This window comes from Lynx canadensis, chromosome A3, assembly GCF_007474595.2.
Source record: "Lynx canadensis isolate LIC74 chromosome A3, mLynCan4.pri.v2, whole genome shotgun sequence".
NCBI classification, from domain to species: domain Eukaryota; kingdom Metazoa; phylum Chordata; class Mammalia; order Carnivora; family Felidae; genus Lynx; species Lynx canadensis.
This window is the reverse complement of record NC_044305.1, coordinates 113087685-113113798: the sequence shown is the minus strand read 5'-3', so window position 1 is coordinate 113113798 and position 26114 is coordinate 113087685. Positions and strand designations below refer to the sequence as shown.

The following is a 26114-nucleotide window of genomic DNA, read 5'->3' as shown; positions in this document are numbered from 1 at the left end:
GAGCATTCGAGGAAGATGCCGTCACAGACCCAAGTGGTCTGTGGAGGAAAGTTCGCTGCCACTCTTACTGAATTCCCACTCAACTCTTGACAGATGAATGGTGTTGTCTTCAGCTTGTCACATTTGAGGAATTTGAAACTCAGAGCAATTTACCTTACTTTTGGGTTCTTTGAAAGTTAAACTTTACATGATACCCTCGGCTACCTAGAAATGATTTTACAAGGGGAATCGGAGAGTGTATTTTCTAATCCTGTAATATTTACAGAGATCCTATTAGAGCTTTTACACATGACAGTCTAGTGTGAAAAGCAGCTGTGAATTTTTCAATACTGATTTTGAGATTGATTTGGAAAGCTAACGCTAATGATAATGAAATCAATGCTTCATGAAGACAAGAGGACTCGCTGAGATTATGTGTCTGCTTTAGAATTAGACTGCTTTTATAGCAGAATGTTAGTAAAATGCAAAGGGAAATACGAAATAAAATGTGTCTTCTTCCAAGAAGATGTGAACACTGTAAAAATCAGAATTAAGTCATATGAAACTGTCTCTGCCTTTTGAAAATCCAAATGATTCCAGGCCAAAAAATTTTTTCTTTTGGCAAAGAAATAGAATAAGTTTTTAAAAACAATAGGCCTGGAGACTCTCAAGTGCCTATAAAGTGACTACTGTAGCTGCGAGGTGAAACGGGAATAATGATTAAGTGCTTGCTTTCTTTGGATGTCTCTCTTCGCCTAAGTGAGCAGAATTTAGGTGACGGTATGAGCATCTGCATGGCAGCCGCCCGGGCCACGAGTTAATGCCAGAGAAGACAAAATAGTTGGCACACCATTTCTAATTTCATTATTGTACCAAGAGCCAGAAAAAATAGAAGTTTATATTCTTTTGAAGTGGGACAGTGTTGTCTCTCCCTTTTTTTTTAAATGGGCTTCACACACTTAGATTCACAGAGTATTCTCAAGATATTTGTAAGCATGGTCTGACAACTTAGAGTGCGAGCTGGTGTGTGTGCGCGCGCGCGTGCGCACTACTGTAAAAAAGTCGAACTGTGAATTTTGTCTCTGGAATCAACGTTCTCTTGTAGTTTTTTAAATTTCTGAGGTATACTCAAAAATTTTAAATGTTGTATAAGCATTCAAAGCAGTGTTTGGCAAACTGCCTCTTCAAATAAAGTTTTATCGGAACACAGCCACACCATTCATTTACATATATATTGTTTTCGACAGGCTGCTCTCAGGCTACCACAACAGAGTTGAATAATTGCCAACAAGAGTCCTTTAGGCCGCTAGCCTTCAAATGTTTATTATTTGGCCCATTATAGAACAGGATTCTGAGTCCTGTTTTGCAAGGTGCTCGAAGATTTGGTTGAGCCCTAGGACATCTCCCCACTTCACACTGTGTGTCCTGATCTCTTGTGTTGGAACCACTGAGTGAGAATGGGAAACGGTCTTGAAAAAACATTTGAAAAGATCTGAGGCTGTTTCTCTTCTGGAAGAATCATTTTCTTGTGTTAAGTGAAGAGGCCAACACAAGCTGATCTCTTCAAGTTCCTTCTGACTTGAGCTTTCGTTACTTACTCGGTAGTTATCTTTGAGGAGGTGAAGGGCTGTCTTGTGGAAGAGGCGTTACTAGGTTGTGAGACCGTGGGGAGCTGAGTTAGGGTTAATGGGTGCAACTGGCACACTTGAGCTCCAGAAGGAAGTGCACTTGCTAGGAACAGCTTAGAAACCAGCATGCACCATCTTAGTAGATAATGAGCTCCCTGTCACTAGAAATGTTTAAATAAAGGTCGTGTCAGAGGACCTTTGGGGTCCAGCTTTGAAATTCTAACTTTTTTTTGGTTAAGGTTCTTTGTCTCCAAGCTCAGGTTTGACCATGATTTTTTTTTGTTGAGGGCCTGTGGAGGCCTCTTGGATGATTTCCTAAAAATCTAGTCCTGGTCAAACCAAGGCAGTATGAGGGGGACAGAATTGCCTCTGGTAGGCAGAGGATGGCAGCAGAAAGGCTGGCCCAGAGCTAGTCTCTCCTTTGGCCACTGAAGTAACACAGTGACAATAGGCAGGGCACTGCTTCCTATCATCCTTAGTCTCAGAGCTGAACCATCTGTCTCCAGCTGCGGCTACCATCTTGCTTCCCTGCCTAGGCTCCTGGAAAGAGGAAAGGACCTAGACGGGGGTGTATCACAGATGCAGAGATCACACTAGAGTTTCTGTATTGCACTTTGCCCTAGAGTCTGGATTGGGACTTGGTCATGAATGGCAGTTCTGGGTGAGGTCATACATGCTCTTTGTAGCTCTGCTATTGTAGCACAAAAGCAGCCATAGATAATATGTAAGTGAGTATGTGTGGCTGTGTTCCAATAAAACTTTATTTACAAAAGCAGGCCATGGGCCATATTTGATCCCTGGGCTACAGTTTTCTGACCCCTACTACAGACCCTGGACGTCAGAACTAGCTAGAAAACATGAGCTACACGTCTCTCATGTTTTATAGAAAAAGTGAAATGACATGTCCAACGTCACATCGTGGTCGAGGCAGGCTTATAACCCAGCATCTGACTTTTAGATTAGTGCCCATTTTGTAATACTTTGCTGCCTCTGCTGTGCACTCAGGTTATAGCATTTGGTTTTAAGGAGAGGGCCACGTGAGTGCAGGAAATACGTGCCTTAGTGGCCTGTGAATGGCAGCAGTGAGGGCTCCAGGATGGTATTTTAACAGAGGCAACCCTTTAGCCTCATGACCTGGCCTCCCTTTTTCTTAGATGGTCCCTGTTGACAGCAAGGCACAAATACAGGTTGCATAAATTAACATGGGGAAATAATGCCCCGGAGTTGTGAAAAAGAAACGGGCTCCCACAGCTGCGTCACAGGATTTGATCACTTCAGCTGAGAGTGCCAGGAGATTTGAGACAGATGTTTTCAGACATGCCGCATGCCTAAAACATTTCCAGGGGTCGGACTGCAAATAGTGACTTAATAAGTGGAGAAACAGGGAAAGTATGCAAGTTGAGGACACAAGAGTTTATTCACCACGAGGTGCATGGCCAACCTCTTTGCATTACATCTGCCTGTCAGGGTTGGCTCTTTCATGTCGTGCCCTCCGTATTGCTCTTTGTCTGCCCGTGAATAAAGTGCAGCATTGTGGTTAGTAATCCCACTCCAGTGACTCGACTTCAAATGTGGTTTTGGAGTGCATCCCAGAGTTCTGTTTGCTAAGCTTCCTACTCCTGTTTCAGAGACACCACTGGATACAGAGCAGCGAGCACTGAAGGCTTCCCTCTTTCCTTAAACCTGTCGGGTTGTGGGCTCTCTCGTTCCCCCTCTCCTCTCCTTGCTTTTTTCCCCTTGTTTTTTTTTTTTTTTTTTAAACCTTCCAAGGCACTTTCATGGATACTAAGCTGATGTGTTTGTTGTTCTTTTTCTCCTTGCCTCCGCTCCTAGTGAGTAACCACACTGGCCGCATCAAGGTGGTCTTTACTCCGAGCATCTGTAAAGTGACCTGCACCAAGGGCAGCTGTCAGAACAGCTGTGAGAAGGGGAACACCACCACTCTCATTAGTGAGAATGGTCATGCTGCCGACACCCTGACGGCCACGAACTTCCGAGTGGGTGAGTTCCTCCACGGTCCCTCACTGTCCTTCCTGAATTGAGTTTTCTGAGATCGTAGCATGTAGACATCCTCCTCCACTCACACTGCTCTCTGCCTGAATGGGTTTCTGTCTATGAGCATGAATACGCTTCTTCCAGGAGATCTTTTAAATCACTTTCAGAATAATTTTTACCCTGCTTTTCTGGCTTCTCAGAGAGATGGCAACTAGAATGTTGCCCCTGATTGCTTATCATGGACGCAGCCTGTGGTGATGGGGGGGGGTATCAATAGGACAGAAGGGGATAGCTTTTACATTGAGACCCTAATACACAGTTCGCATTGATCAGCTTCACATTTAATCTGCTCAGCAATAAGAATTTGTCCTAGATCTGACTCCCGTTACAAAATTTGGATAGTGTTGCTTAAGTTTAAATTTTTTACTTTACCGATAGGCATGTTCTAAAAAAAAAAAATTCTAAGAATTGTCAAAAACTGCGTTTTGGTTGTAGAAAGGGATACAGACTTGCATCCTTCACATTTCTGCTCTGATTCAGAAGGCTGAATTATACATTGATACATGACATAGATTTAGGGGAAGAAATGCTAGTGGCTTGCTGTCAGCACTCAAAACCTTTTAATCTCTCTTAACTAATTTAAATATGAACTACGGTGGTCCCTGAAAAGAAAGCTTTTTACTTAAAAAATTTTTGTGTTGTTTTTACTTTTTCGTAAAGGGCGAAAGTTTTGCGGTCCACCGAATGCTGTCACGCTGCCATGTTGTCATGCAATACAGTATTTTTGTCACGGAAAAATGTCTTTTATTATTTTTTGACCAATTATGGTTTGCCATGTGTACTCAAATAATCACAGACACCCACATTACTTTATGAGTTACTCACAAGAATAACCCAAATGTCAGACAGATAATAACACTGGCTAGATCTGGTCTTTTTATGGAATATTGCTGTTTAGTCTTGAGCGTGTGTGTCTGGGGGGTAGGAGAGAGGGTGTCTCTTTCAAACTGATTATCATCAAGACAAAATACAAGGGGGCAGCCTGAAGTCCTTATTAGCTCTTTTGATTATTCTCTGCTTTATCGTGACTCCTAACCCTTATGAGGTCAAAGCATTATTCTAGAGAGTCTGTACATGGAAAAAAACGTATGCCCATAGATACTATTTAAAAGGGTGTTGTGAATTTCCTGGCTATGATAGGGGTGTTTGGGCATATTTTAAAAAAGAATTTAGCTGGTGGATGCCAAGTTACGCTTAGCAGGGCAGAGCGCCGAGTCTAATGGGAAGTGTGTTGAACTGATGATCGGGAAACTAGATTCTGGTCCGGGTCCTGCCACTACCTACCTAATCCACAGGGTGTGACAGTTACTGTTTCTGGACCTCAGTTTTGTCTCATACAGAAAATAAATGGCTTATGTTTAGTGACCTCTGAAATTCAGTCTTCCTTTAAACTCTTAGGGCTTTTTATGAGCAACAAGTAATATCATTTTCCGGAGGGTTATAGACAATGAGGGGAAGAGAAAAGGCAGTTCCCAGTAGGTTATTACGTGCTTAATGGCTTTTTCCCACTTTTACTTTTCTTGATTGCCTGCCTTGCTCTCGTGGCTTTCTCAGCTCCATCAGCAGCAGCAATCACTGCTTCTCCTCCTCCTCTCAGTTTTCATAAATCTTTACAGTAAGAATGACAAAGCAATCGGATGGGTGGTAATTTTTTGGCTTACAGTGTATTCATTTTGAAACTACATATTTGAAGGCTTTGAGAAACAGAGGAAGTCAACTTGTTAAAACACGCTGCACACTTTCCTGTCTGGCATTTAAGCAGCTGTTTAGGAACAGGATACACGTAGCCTATTCAAAATGTAAAACGGAGCAAACTTATTTACACAAAAAAATTTCAAAACCAGAGCTCAACTCTGCCACAAAAGGATTGGCAGAGTAGTTCACGAGAGAGAGAGAGAGAGAGAGAGAGAGAGAGAGAGGCAGAAAAGGCATGGTAATAAAGTTTCACATTGGAAGTCCTGGGAAATATTTAATTTCTATCCTGAGCTATTTTCCTCTTCTCTTTATTTTAATTAAAAGACTGGATAATCTGAGGGACCAGTTTTAAATTTTTTAAATTGAAGAATGGTAATTTTGTAGAACTTATAGATTATGATTCTTCAGAAATACAGACAATTTTAGAAGTTCTTTTTTTAGACATAAGTATCTTTGTGGACTTAACTGGTTTAATATAGCTTTATTACTTACAAAAAGTAGCTTTCTGACCGTTTTTCTATTTATATTTGCTTATAATATGTTAAATCTTTTGCACATAAGACATGTATATGGAAAATAGAACAGCTTGGGGAGAATTCAAAATTCATTAAATTTGTTAGCTGCTCTTTTTGGCCTCTGCTATGTAAGGTGTGGGGACTCACACACTTGTTCTGTAAAGGGCTAGATAGTAAATACTTGAGACACTGCAACACAAACATGTGGTATGCAACTACTCAACTCTGCTGTGGCCATGAAAGCAGTGTAGGCAGTATGTACAAGAATGGGTGTGGCCGCATTACAGAAACCTTGGGTGTGCCAAATTTGACTTCAGTGGCATAGTTTGCTGACCCCTGCTCCCAGAAGTCAAAATACTACTGGGAAAACCATATGGACTTCAAGGTCAAGGGAGCTTAATTAAATAGTCCATTTTGATCATCAGAACTGCAGAAATAAATTTGAACATTTCCATAGTGATTTATAGGTTTTTTGTTTTTTGGTTTTTTTGAAGGAAGTGGAACACATACTATTATTCACATTTTCTTGATAGGGAAACTTAGGCAGTGGTGTAAGTGAGCTTGACTTAGTTACATAGCAAGTCTGTTAGCTAGGACTAGAACTTAGATCTCTTTAGGTCATCTGTTTACTTGATTGCGTGGGGTCTGACCACGATGGGTAGGAGGGACAAGGTGAAGAACCTCATGGAGTTGGGTTTTGTGGGAAGGACGGATGGTTTAATAGAGAATAGTCACCTGAGAGACCTGTAGCCCTGGATTGGAGTCCTGGCTTCACCATGGCCACTGGCCATATTCTGGCTTTAGATCCTCTTGGGCTCAGGTCACTGACCACACAGAAGAGGTAATAATAAATATACAGAGGGGCACCTGGGTGGCTCAGTTGGTTAAGCATCCAACATCAGCCCAGGTGATGATCTCAGGGTTCATAAGTTCCAGGCCTGTGTTGGGCTCTGTGCTGACCGCTCAGAACCTGGAGCCTGCTTCAGACTCTGTGTCTCCCTCTTTGCCCCTCCCTTGCTCACATTGTCTCTATCTCTCTCTGTCTCTCAAAAATAAGCATTAAGAAATTTTTAAAAAAAGATACAAAGGATGATTCTTTAGCAGACACAGGGGTGATACTGGTTTCTTCCTGTTTTGTGCTGCTTCTGTGCCAGTCTTTCTGGTCTTTGGTGATGGGGAGTCTGGGCTTTTCAGATGTGAGAGGCAGGTGTATTGTTTTCATGACTATTAAGCATATAGTCTCTGCTCTTGAGTATTCAGTTAGAGACGTCTTAAGTATAACTTCCACTTACTGTGAGCCCTGAATGAAGATGATATCCAAGGCAAGTACTCTGAGATTCTAGAATAAACTCATTTTTACGAACATGATATTGATATGATATAGCAGAGTATTTCCATCAAGTGGCATTTTCTTTAAAGCAGATTTCTAATTATAACACCTTTTTTGTCATATTCTGAGCTTTGCCTCTTGGCTCTCCCCACCTTTGCCTTTTTAAAAAATGGAAACATTCCTAGTTGGGTGGGCCGGCAGGTTAACCATTGTTGTTTTAATGGATTCTTTCCATTCATAGGGATATCATGAAGACGACCTTCTGGTATTTTTAAAGTTGTTTATAGAGTCATAAGTTCCCTTAATAAGAACACAGGAATTCATGTTGTCACAACTAGAATGTTTGAAATAAAATAATACTATCCCGTGACATAGCTTATTTGTAGAGCCACTGAAAAGCAATCATGACTGCTAAAATAACACATTTGGTTTATATGATGCTGCTTTCTCTGAAGAGTTACAGGGGACTCAGTTTCCATCAGCATCAGCTGAATAATTACAAAAATTATTTGATAATTTAAAAAGTATGTTCCCATGTTATTGCATTTGATGCTTATTTCCTCTGAGGGAGGTAAATTACAGGATTCATATTCTGTGGATATGAGTACCATAGCCCTGGTGGGTTTGATTAAAGGTGACTCACAGTCAGGTTTGCCTTCCCAGCGTCCACATACCTCCTTCTCACCCTGTTGCCAGGTGAGTATGTATAAAACACTGTGCTAGATTTTCCGAGACAAATCCTAAAGCTGTTCCCTGAGAGCTTGTGCTTTGAGACGAGGAGCATGCATACATAAACCTAAATCAAAGTAGAAAGTGCTTTGCTGGAGCCTGAATGAGGATCTCTGAGAAGGAGATACCACGTCCAGCTGAGGAGGGAAAGGAATGGCGTGTGACTTTTCTGTCACCATGCTATCCCAGCGCTAACCCTTGTAGGGGTTGGCTTGTAGCCGGAGCTGGCTAAATGCATGTTTGCCTGATTGTAGACTGATGGGGGCAGTGGAACTTGAAACGTTGGTTAAGTTCCAAAATACAGATGGAAGGGAAGTAGAGGGAAGGGAGGTGTGGTTGATATGGGAAGGAAGAATTTACCTGTTGGAATTAGGCAGGGAGACAAGAACGTGCATAGGTAGTTTCTGAGAATTGGGAGTAGTTTCACTTAAATGCAGAAAGCATGAAAGATAATGATAATACATGATAAGTCTGGGTAGGTAGGTTGGGGCATGGTTGTAGAGTACCTTGAATTCCAAGTGTAGGAATTTGGACTTTTCCAGAGCTTACTAAAGTTCTCTGAAAAGGGGACATAGAGATTTCTCATTTTGAAAAAAAGGAGGAAGTTTTCTCAGTTTTTTTTTAAGGCTGGAAACTAGCATTTTATTAGTCTAAAATAAGCTTTTGATCAGCTCATAATAGATGACAGTCTCTAGCCACTTTTAACTGTTGAGTTTGGTTTGCTGCTCTGCGTTGGGAATTTCCCCCGTATATCTCACGAAACCAACCTTGTACTGAAGTGTTTTTGAGGAATGGAAGCAGTTTGTTTTGTTACACTCATTATGTAGGGTCTCTTCGTAACGAGGGAAGACAGTTCACTCTCATCCAGGCAATTAGTAAACCAGTAACTGCTCAAGGAGGGGGAAGCATTTAGATTTTTTTTCTGGCAACTTAGTTCAGAGTCTTTCGTCCTCTGCCAGTTGTCATTGTTTGGATCCCTTGATGTTTATCCAGCTCAAAAACCAGTGAAGTGCCAACATATCACTCTTTGATTAAGTGGTGGATATATTTTCCCCTTGATGCATTGTACAGATTTATGTTTCTAAACATGATCTAGTATAATACTAAAAGAAAGTGGTTGCTTTCGTTTAGGCAATTTAGAATGCCTAAGAATTTATCAAAGAAACTACTCCCACATATATTTAATCTTTTCAGAATATTTTCCAATAGTGAATACATGCCATCATGTAAAGCATTTTGTTGTTCATTTTATTTGGGCTTTGGAAGTGGTATTAGGAATATTAATTTATTTAACGTCTTTATTGAGCACCTATTGTGTGTCGAGGATTGGTATAGGTATTAAGAATACAGTGGTTAGCAAAATAGGCAAAGTCCTTGCCCCTGCAACACTAAAAAAAATACAGCATGGCTAAATAATATGGGTGAACCTTGATGATACTATGCTACATGAAATGGGCCAGTCACAGACTAACACAGGGTGTGTGATTCTACATGTATGAATTATCTAGGTAGTCAGCTTCTTAGAGGGAGAGAGAATGGTGGTTATCAGGATTGGGGGAAAGAGGGTAATAGGAAACTGCTGTTTTATGGGTATGGGGTTTCAGTTTTGCGAGATAAAAAGTTCCGGAGATTGAATACTCAACAATATGAATGCATCTAGCACTACAGACCTGTACAGTTAGAAATGGTTAAGACCATAAATCTTATGTTACATATATTTGACCACAATTGAGAAATAAAACCAAGCTATAGTGGGAGTATACAGTACTGTCACATGGGTACTACCAAAATATACGATATGTAAGAAAAATTTGACCTAATGCCAGGTAGTGATGAATGCTATGAAGAAATAGCAACTTGGGAGGGGAGGTGGAGGTGGGGGTGTGGGTGGAAGGTATGGATAGCTATTTTAGACCAGTCGGGAAGGGCTGTCTGGTGAGAGGACGTTTGAGCAGAGACCTGAACGGAGTGAGTAGTGAGCTCTGGGACAGAACATCACAAACTTCACAGATAGAGTAACCTAACTCTATCACTGTGTTTATTATTTTATTTCAACTGTGGCACATCTCCAGAAGGCTGGTGTTAGGAACGTTCAGGCAAATTTGTCCTATATGTGTTGTTGGATTAGGTTTTATTGATCTGTATATTGATCTGTATATATTACATACACACACACACATGCACACACACACACACACACACACACACACACATTGTATCAAGGAATCCTGTTAATAACATCTTTAGATAAAGAGCCTCATTCACAGAGCATGGGAGCAAGCAAGTCTCTGGGTGAAAACATGGTCCTAGAATTATTGCAGAAGGAATCTGGTTATTTATAATAAAAAGTACAGGGTCTTTGATATAGAAAAAATTTACCAAAGAAGCAGCATTGCCTTTTTCTTTTTCTCCAATATCTTCTGGAAGACAGATCACATGATTTTGGTATGGAGCTTTTTTTAATGGAAATAAAACTGATTATGAGGGTGTGTGTGTGTGTGTGTGTGTGTGTGTGTGTGTGTGTGTGTTTGTGTTTAGGGAGAGGGTCCCGTGTGGAGGAGCGCTGCATGGAAAGGTAATTCCAAGGGGTTAGTTGGACCAAGGAGAGGCAATAAGTTGTTGATGTTAAGAGCCCAAACCAGGAGAGAATGAGGTCCTATTGGTTGGAAAGGAAGATCTTGGAAGCTGAGAAGGTATGGGGCACAGAGTGGTTGTGTAAGAAAATATGTATGTAGAGGTGCCTGGGTGGCTCAGTCGGTTAAGCCTCTGATTTTGGCTCAGGTCATGATCTCACAGTACAGGGATTTGAGGCCTTCATCATGCTCTGTGCTGTCAGCACAGAGCCCGCTTTGGATCCTCTGACCCTCTCTCTCTGCCTCTCCCCCACTCTCAAAAATAGATAAACATTAAAAAAAAAAAAAAAAGAGGGGCGCCTGGGTGGCTCAGTCGGTTGGGCGTCCGACTTCAGCTCAGGTCACGATCTCGTGGTCCGTGAGTTCGAGCCCCGCGTCGGGCTCTGGACCGATGGCTCAGAGCCTGGAGCCTGCTTCCGATTCTGTGTCTCCCTCTTTCTCTGCCCCTCCCCCGTTCATGCTCTGTCTCTCTCTGTCTCAAAAATAAATAAACTTAAAAAAAAAAAAAGAAATATGTCTGTAGTCAGGACAGTTAAAAAAAAAAAAAGAAAGAAAAGAAACAACCATAGGTAAAAGATTTCAGCAGTTTGCTAGCTCTGTGAGAAATGCATGTGTGATCGATTGTTCCTGGTAAGCCATGTCTGGCCTATGTCATGGGGATGGCTGGGACTCTTTAATGGTGTTGTCCTGGCTAGCCTAGAATAAATGACCTTTCAGAGTTCTTTGGAGTCTGTACCACAGTGTCTCAAAGCACATGTTCTTTCCTAATTGCTCAGCTTGAGCACAGGGGATGATCTTTGGAAAACTAGACTGCTTAGTGTAGCATGTTGGGCCTTCCAGGACGGCCTTAACTCAGCCTTAATCTCTGCTTCAGCCCATCCGAGGCTCCAGGTTACCAAAGGTCCCCAGATGCACCAAGCCTTCTGTGCTGCTGTGCCTCTGTTCACACTGCTGTCTGCCTGGCAGGTGCACTTCTGCAGCCCGTGTTCTTGAGCAAATCACCTCCTGCTTTGTCAGGAGTCAGCCGAGGGCTGCTTGTGCCACAGAGCCTCATTTCCCTAATTTTGTTACACCTGTTTATTCCACTACATTCTACACTGCTTGGGGACAGGGGGACCTGTGTGCTTTTTGTTCATCTCCCCGGTGCCAGCATGCACCGTAAGGTGCCAGCCTTACTTTAGAAATGCTTAATGCATCTCAGTTGGCAGAGCAAATTGTCTCCGCAGGTGCCTGTGTAATGGTGGCACACAGATTTTACCCGACACAGCTTCATCGTGAATCCTCAGGCAGCTGATGTTGCAGGAGTAAAATAACCATCGGAGCAGCCTTTATAGAGTTTGGGGACACAGAATAGGAGAACATATTGCAGTGACTACAAGATGCATGAAAAAGACGCTTTTTAACACTGTGGTGTACTTGCTACTCATGGCAAACCTTTGTTTATTTTTTAAAAACGTATCTGTTTTTTCTTAGCCGTGAGAGAGAGAGAGAGAGAGTGAGCGAGCGAGGAGCGGGGAGAGAGAGGGAGAGAGAGAGAATCCCAAGCAGGCTGTGCACTGTCAGCGCAGAGCCCGATGTGGGACTCGAACTCACAAACCGTGAGATCATGAATGACCTGAGCCGAAATCACGAGTTAGACGTGCAACTGACTGAGCCACTCAGCCGCCCCAGATTCCTACATCTTTAGCTATTCTTGCTGCATGAATTCCCACTCCCCACTCTTGCCTCTGTCTAAATACTCACAGTCTGTTAAGGAACAGCTTCAAGCTCTGTTTCAAAGGTTTCTTCCTTTGCTGCTTTTTCTCTTTCCTATTCTGCTTCTAGTGACTACCTTGTCACTTGACCCTGCTGGTCTAGCTCTGGTATACTGTTGATGGCTCTGCACCCCTGGGCTGGTGATGTAACCTGTCTGATTCCACACTAGTCGAATGAATCCAATAATGAGCTGACTTTTTTACAGTGCTTTTCAGGCTTATGAGAAGGAGCCAGCTGAGGGTACACATGGGTTCCTTGGATTGATTTCAAAAAGACCTTTCTTTTCCCCAAAATAACACATCCTTCTCTCTTCTTTTAAAGAGTTTGTTCATTCATTTTGAGAGAGAGAGAGAGGAAGGGAGAGAGAGAGAGAGAGACAGAGAGAGGGAGGGAGGGAGAGGGAGAGAAGGGGAAGGATAGAGGGGGAGAATCCCAAGAATCCCAATCCAATGTGGGGCTTGATCTCATGAACCATGAGGTCATGACCTGAGCCAAAGTCAAGAGCTGGACACTTAACCAACTGAGCGATTCAGGTGCCCCAACACATCCTTCTCTTAATTCACAACCTCTGTGTCCTGTGATGGGGGCATTGTGGACTTACAGCTCCTGGAGTTTAGATAGGGTATATTGTCTGCATAACCACAGAACTGTGGTTCCTTCATTTACCAATCCTGATGGTACAATAGCTTCTAGAAAGGCATAGAAGGATGTTTGTATTATTCTTTCACTTTGGTCCTCTGCTCCTACTGCACAGAAGACTCTGTACTTGCTCACATTTAGGCTAACTCTGGGCACTTTAGACTAGGTACAAAATAATGTTGGGCATCATTATCATATCATGGAGACAATGTGGTAGTACCATGTTTCCTCTGTCTTGGATCCTGCTCCTCCTTGAGAGGTTCACTTGCTAACCCAGGAAGCTCTTGCCTGTTGCCAAGCCTGCTGGCAAGAGCAAAAGCATTTAAATAGTGTAGCACATTTTGGAACAGAAAGCTATGGTCAGGAGGAAAAGTAATCATCTTGCATAGATGGGGGGCATCTCCTGTGATGTATGATTATAACATTTGATGCAGTTTTGTGCTACTCACTTTGCTGTCATTGTGTAATTTACCTCCGGGCTCCTAGGTTATACTAAATTTAAGGAAGTTGAACATAAATACTGAAATCACGTTTATGAGATACAGTATATACCTACAGAATTTATTGGCATACAAGTCGGGCTTAATTTTGCATCTTTAGTCTTAGAGTCAAACATTTATATCAGCTTTTAGTAGCAAGGTGTGTGTGTGTGTGTGTGTGTGTGTGTGTGTGTGTGTGTGTGTATTTTTTTCCCCCAAGTGGAGGAGGAATAATGTATTTGTATATTGTTGGAAAAACCTCCTGGAACTAACATCACAGATGATATGAAAATGTTTTTGAGGGCAGCCACACAGTCATCTTCATGTAACACAGTCCAGGAAAATAAAATAACTACCAAATGGGGAAGGATAAAGTTAGTTAGGAAGTTTGAGACTTATTCTCCAAAGATATATCACAAATAAAATGAGAAGAGCCAGATGCCCTTCCTTTGCCAATTTGATGTAATGCTGTCATTGATACACTTATTAAAACTTGATTTTCTATTTAGTTGAAGAGTATGGGTTTAAGGAATGGTTTCCTGCTTGACACCATTATCTTGCATTTAGACTCACGCAATAATTACCAAAAACCTGGCATGGCTTCAGTGTTGGCTTTTGTAAGATTTGGTGGGAAAAAGAAAAACTTTCGGCAGAAATGAGAGATTTCTTCACTCTGAGACCAAACTTCAGATGCCCATCAGATTCAATAAAAATTTGTTCTGGATTCTGAAGAGTTTCTGAGCTTTCCTAGTGCAAAAACTCAACCTGATTTTCATCAAATTTTCCTTAGAAGAGGTAAAAGGGAAACTTGACATTAAGATTTTTTTTTTTTTTTTTGCAGCAAGGAAAACAGACCACTGCCCTTTTTCTGACAAATTAGGAAGTGCCCTGGAACATTCCTAACTAGTCTTATTTAGCAAGATTAGAATATGTCACTTTTTGCCACTGCATTGTCCCTTTCTGAAGAAAGGGTGATTTATGAGCCCTCTAGATCTTCTTGTGGTATTAATAACATTTTGAGCCAGCTGTTTTATTGGGTGTACACAGAGGGTAATTAGAAACATCTGAGAGTCCCGTAATGTGCCCAGAAAACCATGACGTTGTATGGAAAAGAAAAAAAAAATAACATTCTTGCCAAAGTTGTGTATTTGGTAAATAGATGAATTAGTATCAAACAGAATTTACTCTGTATTATACCCATTTTGAAAAAGAAGCTAACTCTTCAGGCTGAAAATATCTTGTTATTGAAACACATTCACTGCAGAAATCATAACCTTATTTGGTAAAAGACTTCTGACCGTTCATACAGTAGTTATCATTTCCCTTCTGTCAAACTTCATCATATTATGGACCATTTTCTGCCAGAAGTATTTCTCCTTTTTACCTGGCAGTTACTTGAAAACTTCAAAATTCTGAGGGATCTCATTTAAGGAAATTAACTCTTAGAAACATACTGCACCAGGGACTAATAGTGTCCAATTTGCCTAATAGTCTATCCTAGAAATCAGGGTGGGATTCAAGAGCTTGGGCTCTATTTTAGCTAGTTACTTGAAATTTGATCTTCTCCAGTGGTGGCTGAGTTTGAATATTTGGGAATGCCGCAACAGTGGCTAAGTCGGGTTCTGATTTAAATCAGGTCCTGTTGTCTCTTCCCTCAAGACAAAATCTAGACAAGAAAACCTAACAATTTGCTGGTGGCTGGTGAATGGTTCCTTTCATCTTCGTTCACAAATAACAAGCCCTCATGACAAGTCAGTGCTGAGTCAAACTGACACATCCCAGGCAGCTGTGGACAGGGTTCAAGTTGGAGGCCTCCAGTATCTTTTCAACCTGTCTTGCTTTGCATGTCTCCATTGGGTTGCCATTTTTGTCCTGTTGGATCATTTTGAATGGGATTCCTCATCAGTTATGAGACAAAATTGTAGCTAATTGTAGGTTTTGCTACAGGTTGGCAGTGACTTAATGAAGCCTCTAGAAGGAGAAGTGGATTCACCTGTATAAAAATGTTTATGGGGGTAGGGGAATAGCGATAGTAGTTAGGACCTCTGGCTGAAACCCAACTTCAAATGTGTGCCTTTTTCCAAACCCTGAATCAGTGGCTCTCAGTCCCGGTTCTACAACAGATTGTCCCATGGATTACTTAAGAGACCATACCCCAGCTTCTTGGATCACAATGCCTGGGTGTGTTTTGGGTATGTGTATTTTGAAAACAAACGATGTTGACTATTGTTGGATACACCTCTGATAGAGAACCTGATGTCTAAACCAGGGCCCATCACCCTTCCATGCTCAGGAATCACCGTGAATCTTGACATCATGTAGGTTCTCATTCAGTAGTTCTGGGGTGGGCCTGAGATTCTGCATTCCTAGCCGGCTCCTGGGGATGGGATCCTGCTGGGCCATGGATCACCCATAGAGTAGCAAAGATCTAAGGTGTTAGTAGTTCATAAGAAAAATGGTTTCAAAAAGATATGTTATCATTAATGATACTTGATGAGTTCTTGAATGAGTCTGACACTGCATTAGTAAATGATTTATAAATGCCATATAATCGAAATAGGTTAACTCTTTGCAACTTTCCTATCTCAGTTCCATTCTTCGTAGAGCTGAGGTTTCCTCACCTCCCGACAGCCTCTTGGCCAGGGCCGCAAAGACATCAAATGCTGGTGTGGCAGGCCGCCTTCTCTCCTTACCCTATCGTTTCCTCCTGCTCTGCCATGCCTCCTGCCTTCAGAATTTTCCAGGGGACAGTCAGAAAGGGTCTTTGTTCACCATGTCCCCTGAATTTCAAGGGATATGTGTCAAGCTCTCAAAGAATGTTCTCTCCCCTCCCTTCCTTCCTTCCTTCCTTCCTTCCTTCCTTCCTTCCTTCCTTCCTTCCTTCCTTCCTTCCTTCCTTCCTTCCTTCCTTCCTTCAAAAGAGAGACTGAGTGCAAGCAGGGGAGGGCAAAGAGAGGAAGACAAAGAATCCGAAGCAGGCTCCAGGCTCTGAACTGTCCGCACAGAGCCTGACGCAGGGCCTGAACTCACAAACCATGAGATCATGACCTGAACCGAAGTTGGGCACTCTATGGACTGAGCCACCCAGGTGCCCTGAATCTTCACCTTCTCTACCCTACGGCAATAAGCTGGTTTCTGTGGGGCAGCCAGCACCCCAGGCAGTAAGGTGACTGTTACTGACCTTTGTCAGCTTTGGAATGCAGTTCAAATCACTCCACAAAAGTTCCATTCCATAGTGTGCACAACTATATGCAAGGAGTGTACTTTTTGCCTGCTAGTAATAGGACATAAATTTGAGTTGTTTTTCTAGATGAAGTGAACTGGGAGATATATTTGCACAGATCCATCCTGATTCTAGTTAAGTTCTACTTGTGATTAATATTGAGCATTCCGAAAGGATTTGAGAACGCAGTCTTCAAGAGAAGGTATACTTGAGTGATACTAAGCTGTTCAAACCCTTCACGCAACCATCATCCTGAGTTTCTGGTAACATAATCTCTGTCCTGAACTTCATTACACCTAAGCTTCTCTAGGCCCCCTAGTGCCTAGTTTTGGACTAATGAAGATGATATTCAAGAGCACCTACCACGCAATAGACAAGTTGAATTAATGAGAAATAAAATAGAGTCACCATGAATGCATTCGCTGGGATGGCAAAGCTAAAACTCTCCCTTCTTCCACCGCAGTCCCATTCCCCTCACTCTGGACTCTTGTTTTTCTTCACATGCGTGCACCATATCCCAGGTGGTCCGTGCTCCATTTCCTCTGGTACTGTGCAGTCTCTGGTTCACATCCATTATGCAGATGGGAAAGGGAAAGTTGAGTTTGTGTAGTGGTTCTCAACACGGGGAAGTTTTGTCCTCCACAGCCCCCCCTCCAAGAGACATTTGGCAATTTCAGGCATTTATTAATTGACCATGCTGGCCAGTTGTCCTGGCATGTAGTGGACAGATGCCAAGGAGGCCTCTAAACATCCTTTGGTGCACAGGACCGCCCACCCCTACAACAAAGAATTACTTGGTTCAAAATATCAACAGAGCCCAAGTTGAGCAATGCTGCTCTGGGCATTGCTATTTTCCCCTATTGGACGGTATCACAGACCATCTCTGGTATTTTGTCCAGGTCCCTGGAGAACTCGCCCTCTTAAATCTCAAGATTGTTCTCTAGGTAAAACCTTCAGTGTTTTGTCACAGCGGGGCTGGAGCTGACTGCTAGTTCTTTCAGCCCTTCTTGTACATGTATTAACTAATAAATGGGACCCAGGCTCCCGGAGGCCAAATTTGCATTTGATAATTTATACCTGATGATCGTGTTGGATTCCAGAGGATTGAGATGATTTGAGGTGTCTCAGGATGACTCACGTGGGCTTGATTGGCCTTTATGGGGATTCTTTGCAAACTGAAGAAATAACAAATGGGAAAATGCTTAGCACGGGAGGCATTTTTTTTGCACATCTCAGAAGTGACTATATAATAGAAACCACTTTTCAACACTAAGCATTGCTACTGTGGACATTCATTTGCGAAGTGTCTGTGCTATGGCTGTTGGAAAGGGAGAGGAAGCGGAGTGTGTTTATTTGAACAATAGCATCATCACATGTTCAAATAAACATAGCACCTTGGGAGGGTTACAGGTTTGTTATTTCTAACCCAAATGTCTTTACACATGCCTTTTGAAGGGTCATTTTGCCAAGTTTAAAAGAAGAAACTATCCAAGCATTAAGAGTCTGACATATTATTTAACTTGTTGAAAAAAGAAAAGCCTCTTTGTGGCCAAAACACTCCAGGTCAGCTGGACAACGAGGTATATCATGTTTTGAAGGCATTCACTTTTGGCCTGAGAAGTAGCCCCAGAGAGCAAGTAAGACCTCACTCTCACCTGCATGTAACCTCTTACACAGCTTTCCCTTATGTTTTGGTCATCTTGCCCAGGAAGCTTGGAATTTTCACTTGTTTTGCGCTTTTTTTTTTTTTTTTTTTTTTACTGAATGAAATGTCTGTTCTTAATTCCACCAGTATAGCAGTATTTTATTGCTTCTTTTCATGAGACCCTCAGCCCATAATTCACATGGCTGATTTTTTTTTGAATTGTGTCTTTTTTTCGTGTTTTTTTAGTTGTGGTAAAATACACATAACATAAAATTGGCCATGTTAACCATTTTTAACTATATACTTTAGTGGCATTGAGTATATTCACAGTGATGTGCAGCCATGACCACTAACCATTTCCAGAACTTGTCATTATTTCAAATAAACTGTATGCCCATTAAACAATAATTTCCCATTCCTCTGTCCCCTCACCCTGCCCCTGGCAAACTTCATTCCACTTTCTGTCTCTATGATCTAGCACATTTGCGGGATTTCATCTAAGTGGAATCGTACAGTATTTGTCATTTTGTGTCTGGCTTGTTTCACTTAGCCTGATGTTTTCAAGGTTCATCCCTGCCGTAGCATGTGTCAGAATTTCCTTCCTTTTTAAGACTGAATAATATTCCATTGTATGTATAGACCATATTTTGCTTATTCATTCATATGTTGATGGACGCTTAGGTTTCCGTCTGCTGTGCATCATGCGGCTATGAATATTGGTGCACAAGTGTTTGTTGGGGGCCCTGCTTTCATTTCTTTGGGGGAAACCTACACAGGAGTGGAATTACTGGATCATATGGTAATTCCGTTTAATTGAGGAGAAATTGTCAAACTATTTTCCACAGTGGCTGCACGATTTTACATTCCCATGAGGGGCATGCTAGGTTCTAATTTTACAACGTCCTCGCCAATACTTACTGTTCTCCCCTGCCTCTTTTTGTGATAGCTGTCCTGATAGATAAGTAGTGGTACCTCACTGTGGTTTCGATTTGCATTTTCCTAATTACTAACCGAGTCGAGTCCCTTTTCATGGCCTTATTGCTCATTTGTGTATCTTCTTTGGGAAATGCCCTATTCAAGCCCCTTTGCCCAATTTTGAATTGGTTCATTGAAAATGGTTTTTTAAAAACTGAGATTTCCACTAGGCTATGTCCTGAATTACAGTGTAATCAACAATCAGTACTGACTACTAATCTTTTGGGAGATGGACGTTCTCGTCCTGGTCCTGCCACTTGAACAAGACTCATTCTTAAGTTTTAATTGTTTCATGTGTGGGAGGAGAAGGAAGAGTTTAGGGAGTAGGTGTTCAAAATCCCTTGGAGCCCTGAAATGTTATTATCTGGTCTATAAAGCCTGCGTTAGGAAAAAAAAAAATGCTGGAATATAAATGGGATTAGGCTTTCTTTAGTATGTTTTATTCAGGAAATATTTACTGTAATTTCTTAGCATATGTAGCATGTTGCCTTTTGGAGTTTTCTGGCTCTGCTTTCCACTTTAAATCAAAGGAATGATTTTCTGTAAGTGCAGTGATCTATTGTGTGGTGATATGTCATTGTCCTTGACAGGTTTAAACAGAAAATGAGAGATCTGAAATACTTGACAAGCTTATAAATGACTTTTTTTTTTTTTTTTCTTGCTTAGTTTTTTTAAAATCAGAGTGCTCAGAGTTTGGCCAGAAACAAAATGGCTCCATGGTGGCCTGAAGGACACACAGCTCATGTAGAGTGGGATGAGAGGGTGTGGATTCAGGTGGGGTCAGTCAGGTGGTAAAGGGCTCATTTTCTTTTTTCTCCTCCCCTTCCCCTTTTCCCCCTTTCCTTTCCCCATTCCCATTCCCCTTCCCTTCCTATTTTTTCTTTTTTTTTTCAGAAAACTGATATAAAGGCCTTCATGCCTTAGAATGTGCTAGTGTCCTTCTACAAACTGTAACAGTTGTATGGTTTAGGATTAAAAAGCTGAGCTGCAAGGATTTAAATTACCTTACGGGGTGTGGGGGGTGGGGATAAAATCAAAAGCTCATTTTAAACATAAGGAGCACAGTTTTTATAGTAATTGAAGAGGTAGTTTTTTCCATCTGATGCTTGTTTGGCTTCATTTATCTCTTGCCAATTCCCCTGGTTATCTTAATTTACTTGGATTAACAGCTCCTTGAATTTTTTTTTGTGTGTGGATTTAAAGAAAAGGCCAGATGCGTGAGCATTCTTCAGCAGTAAAATGCAGAGTTTAATAATGCTTCTGCTGGGATTCCCCTGCCCTGCGCTGTGTCCCTGGAGGCATCAGTGGGCTTCCTTCTGCAGGAGATTGGAGGGCGGAAGGGGAGAGAGGTTGGGGTATTTATTCCCAACTGCTGCCTGCAGGGTCCCTGGGGGTCTTTGTGTTTTTCCACCTGAGGCCACAGCCTCTGTCATGAGGAGCTCTCTTCTGCAGTGGCAGGGTACTGTTCACACTGTGGTTTTCCCAGAACTCTGTTGAGTTCCTATATACCTACGTCAAGAGTCTCTTTATTAGACTGTTTTCAGTTTTGCCACATTTTAATGTGCCTTTTTTCTTGACTGCTTCTTGACTGATACTAAAATTCCAATTAAAGACCTGAGGGCAGATTTTTAAAACAGTTGACATGCCTGGCATCTTCTTTAAAAAAAAAATGTAGTGCGTTGTTTTGATTACATAACATATGGTACAAAATTTAAAAGACACAACAGGGCCTACTCTAGAGTGAAAGCCAGTCTAATTTATTTGCTTAACAATTAATATCAGCACAAACAAATCTACCTTGTTTTTTTTAAAGACTGTGTAATATTTTACCTTGGCATGTACCATAGCATATTTAAACTGACCGTATGATTCAGTATTTGCCTGTTACTCAGTTTTTGACCATGTTATTAAGTATTTGTAGTGAGTAATGAATTCTTAGTATACATGTGTGAATATCCAAGAATATCCAAGAATTTATCAATTTTTAGAAACAACATTGCTGCATCAAAGGCCATGTTCTAGCTTAATTTTAATGGGTATTTACCAAATTATCTGCTATAAAAGTTGAACTCTCTTACATTCCCAGTACAGGGGATTTAAATTTAGATTTAGAACCCTGGTTTGCATCTCCCAATAATGCAGATTGTCTGACCACATTCTTTCCAATACAGATTATTAAGCAATTTGAACTCTGAGTCTTTAAAAAAATTTTTTTTAATGTTTGTTTATTTTTGAGAGAGAGAGAGAGAGCATGAGCAAGGGGAGGAGCAGAGAGAGAGAGAGAGAGACAGAGACAGAGAGAGACAGAGAATCTGAAGCAGGCTTCAGGCTCCAGGCTGTCATGACAGAGCCCAGCACGGGGCTTGAACCCACAAACCATGAGATCATGACCTGAGCTGAAGTTGGATACTTAACTGACTGAGCCACCCAGACACCCCTAACTCTGAGTCTTTTCATGTGTCTATAGTAGGTTTCAACCTCAGTGTTATTCACATTTGGGCTGGACGGTTCTTTGTTTCAAGGGGTTGTTTTGTGCATTGTAGGATGTTTAACAGTATCTCAAGTGTCTAACCATTAGATTCAAGTAGCTTCCCCCCCCCCCCCCACACCAAATGTGGCAATGAAAAATGTCTCCAGTCATTACCAGATGTCCCTGGGGTCAAAAATTGCTCCTGGTTGAGAACCCACTGGTCCAAAATTTTTTCTCCTTTGCTGTTTTTCTTCCCCACTGAATTATTGGTGTTTTAACTTATATTTATAGTATTTTTTTTTTCTTCTTAGGCCATGAAGAAACTTAAGATTTTTTATGTAATCAGAGTTATCAGTGTGTTTCTTCTTCCTTATGTATAATTGATAGAGAAATTTGTTTTTGATAAAGATTTTGTTAAATCAAAATACTGAATTATTCTTCTTTAATTGCTGTGACCCCTCTTCAGTACTAGACAGCAAACTCTGAGGGATATACCAGGGTTAAGCCTGAATTTTGTTGATGAGGGGCATATAAATATTTTGGAGTGGATCAGAAATTTTAAATTACCACTTATTGAGTACCTTCTGTATGTCCATTGCTGTGTTAGACATTTTATACATGTTCTGTCTTTACCTTACAACGGCCCTGAAACATCAGGTCATTATTCTCACTTTCTAGATGAGGAAACTAAGGTACTGAGAAGTTAAGTAATTTGCCCAAGGCCACAGAGCAAGTGAGTAAGCACAGCTAGGCTTCCCTCTGACACCCAGGGCCTTGCCCTGCCCTGTGCGTGGTGGTGTCTCAGTCCCCTCTGTGTCAGCATTGGCATGAAGCCTTGGGAGTGTTCAGAGGAAAGAGTGCGTTCAGTGGCTCTGACCCATCTTCTTTCTGCTGAGCTTGGACAGACCCACATACTGCTTTCATCCATTGCGTCTGACTCCAGCTGTTCACTGAATCTTGAGTCTTGGTTGAAGTGCTGTCACATGTGTGTGTGAACCTCTTTCCCCATTTGTAGAATGGGAAGGATGATGCCCACCTCATAAGTTGTTCAGAGGGTTAAATGAAGCATGGTTTTTAAGAATGCTTTCTGATCAGAGCAATGTCCATATGTTCAGTGTTGTTATTAGTTGCTTGATTACCATACGGCACACTTTGATTAAGTCAAATGTGATTCATTAACTGTAACACCAAGCATTTTTTAATATGCTGTAAGATATGAGATTGGCATTAACAAATGTAACCAATTTAATATGCAATTTCTTGCGTACATCATTAAACTTAAAAACATCCTAAATTGATTGCATTGTCTAGTGTGTCTATATTTTTATGTCACTTAGCTGCAGTTTTAAGTCTGATACAAAAAAAATTGTCTTCTGTAAATAGCTTTAATAAATGTTAGGACAATCCGAAGAACTTTGATTCAATGTAATTTGCTATTTGGGGTTTTCATAAATAATTTAAACATATCACAGTTCCACAAATGACAGATTTTACACAGCCGATGGGCACGCCATTGGTGACTAAAGAGCAGATTTTTTATTTGAACTCCGGGCATGCATGGGAAGCACATGGAATCTTTCCCCCTCTTCTGAAGTACTTGGCCTTTGAAATTTAATATATAATTTAACCTTAAAATTATAGAGGCTGAAAAATTTATAAGTCAGACATCAAAGGTGTTTGGATTCCAGAGACTTGTTATTGTCTTGGTTTATTTAAGAAGTTGTTACTGCAGAAAGAACTAAACTGTGGCTATTACATGTATGGGAGTGAAGAGCTGTGAAAACCGTCCACAGCCAAGGAAGGAAAATGGCATTCCAGAGGTGGCTTCTTTACTCTCATTGGTGTGTTTCTGAAAAGTTGAGAGTCAGTGATCATACACTTGTACCACATGGTCCTATGAGTGGGATAGCCTTAGAGCTGACAGCATCTAGTTCACCCTTTTTGCTTTATCCATCAGAAAACTGGTGCCCAGAGACAGAAGGGGGCTGCCTCAAGGTCACAGCTAGTGAGGGAGCTCTGGTTCAGACTCGTATTTAGGACTCTCAGTGCATTGCTTAATGAGATTTTGAGGTTTAAGGTTTTCTGTCTGGGGATTTCTTAAAGTGGCCTTCTGTCGAAGGACGGCACGGCGTGGTTGGTGACTTCCGATGTGGTTTGTGTATGTGAGGAGGGAGTATCAGAGATGGATTCTGCTCTCGTCCTTCCTGCGAGCCCCATTCCTATACAAACAAGATGAGAGGCCCTCAGGGAAGCCAGGATGTCCATACGCAAAAAAGAATATATATATATGCAAAAACAGAATATTCCCCCGTCATGATGTAAACTCTGCTCAACAAAACAGTGAGTAGATTACGCTGTGTAAACTTCAGATAGAGATTGATGTTTGGAATACCAAACCCAGATATCCCAGGATTAAGAATTAAAAATGCAAGCAGTCATGCTGAAGAAATAACCCAGCACATTGGCAGACAGGCCTTCCTGTCCCAGCCACAGAAGGCAGCTTCCTGCCCACACCACCTTCTGCAGGGCCCGCTTAAGACTGGATGCCACAACTATATGCCATCTTCTGAAATGAACCCAGGGGAGAAATTCAGAGAGGACATCCCAGATGAGCTCAAGCCTAGGAGACTCACTTTTCCTTAACTAATTCCTAGAGGGGGTCTTGAGTAACTTTTTCTTAGCTCATTGAAAGGAAGTCGAGTAATAAAGTATCTATGATTCATGACTTTGTGGTTATCAAAGGAGTCACCTTTTAGCCAGAAAATGGAAGATTTCTTTCCAGTGATTCACATGTATTACCCAGAACATTCTGGCTTCCTGGAACTTAAGATATAAACTAAAATCCCCTGGCAATAACTTTTTGATATCACAGATCAATGAATCTTCCACTTGTCTCTCCTCTCCCCTCTCTCTTTCTCTCTCTTTCCTTACCCCTCTCTTCTCCTCTCTCCCCTTCTCCCCTCCCCTGTACCCCTGATCCTTCAAATGTACCATCTGTACCTAAATGCTGGGTAGCTTTGAAGACAAAAAAAAAAAAATCTATTGGTCTTCAAAATGGTAGAAATACACAGTGTTACCTTTTTTTTTTTTTATGAAACTGATGACACAGACTTAGTGTAGCACATCATGTAATGAGGCAGGAAACACATTTCTTTGGAGAGCTCCGTTAAGGTAAGATGGAATGTCTATTGTGCTGCTCTGTCTCACGGCCAGACAGAATGCAATGAGATGGGAATGTGGGGGGCTTGGGTCTGCTTAATCCTAGCCCCGAGTGTGCCTCTCTTGAGTGAGGGAACAAAGCTGCAGCCTGGTGAGCTGTGGCCATATAGCAACAGCTGCATTTAGCTTGGCTCCCTCCCCTTGGCCTTGACTGAGCCCTGCTAGTCCTCACAGAGAGGAGCAGCCTGCTGACACCATGTACGCTACAACTCAGGGGCTTCCTGTCACAAGTAGTGGAAAAATATGGGTCCTTGTGAGCTACAGCTAAAGGAATGGTAATAGCTTCTCTGAACCTTGTGCTTGCTACTAAGTGCGGGCTTAGCCAATTCAGCAGCCACTTAACCAAGAGATTGTGTTTGAGTTGCCAAAAAGCCACTGTAGCCAGCACCCCCATCCGCCTTTAAAAGACAGCATCCCTGGTTCCATTTCTAGGGAAAGAACGTCTCCTCATCTCTTCTATTTTTTAATCTTTGTGTCTGATTATTTAACTCATTAAATAGTACGTTTAAATAATAGGAAGACAGGAGCTCCAGTTCGTGCTCGTGTTTGGAGGTCTCTGCTGAAGCTACGTGCTGACTCTGCTTCTTGGATCTGCGCACAAATCCAATGTAGGCGTCTTTAGCTTCTGGTGTGATTAATTCAGTAGCATGCTGCAGAAGAAAACTTCCTGGACTTACAACTCTGGGGTAAGATCTGGTCCAGAGTTGGAAGGAAAGGAGAACTAATGTTTATCAAGTACCCTCTGTGCACGTAGGATAGTTGTAAACATTTGTCATGTAATCTCTTCTTCCTCAGAACAGTAGGTGTATTATTCTCATTCAATGATTAGAAAAGTGAAGCCTTGCAAGTTTAAGTACCCAACCCAGAGAATTATAATATTCAATCCAACTGTAAAAATAACAGTTGTGGACAATTTCCATTTCTATAGCCACAAGGAGAAAATTTATTAGGGTCTTGAAGAGACCTGCCTGTTTTAATTGTTGGTAGATGAATAGTAGAATTTGAACTTAATGGAATCCAAGCGCCTCGGAATTCTTTGGAGTGGGTCATTCATGTGGTTCGGGCATTGCTCCTTCCAAGAAGATATTTTGATTGATTGTGTCAGTGTCCTTGGGTGGGCCTCCCAAGAGCTTGAATGCCTGTGT

The 26114-nt window shown here is 41.6% G+C and overlaps 1 protein-coding gene across 11 annotated transcripts in view; it reads left to right on the top strand.

The window, feature by feature from the left end:
• The window catches only part of LTBP1 (latent transforming growth factor beta binding protein 1), a 406554-nt gene that overhangs the window by 163373 nt on the left and 217067 nt on the right, over positions 1 to 26114 (top strand). For 7 of the 11 annotated variants that reach the window (XM_030311335.1, XM_030311333.1, XM_030311336.1 and 4 more), the window contains one exon: positions 3441 to 3608. The exons of 1 other annotated variant lie outside the window; for it this stretch is intronic. In XM_030311335.1, coding sequence (XP_030167195.1) covers positions 3441 to 3608 — 168 coding nt within the window. Of the gene's footprint in view, positions 1 to 3235; positions 3609 to 26114 lie in introns of those variants that run through there. 3 more of the 11 variants (XM_030311341.1, XM_030311340.1, XM_030311342.1) reach the window with 2 other exon arrangements.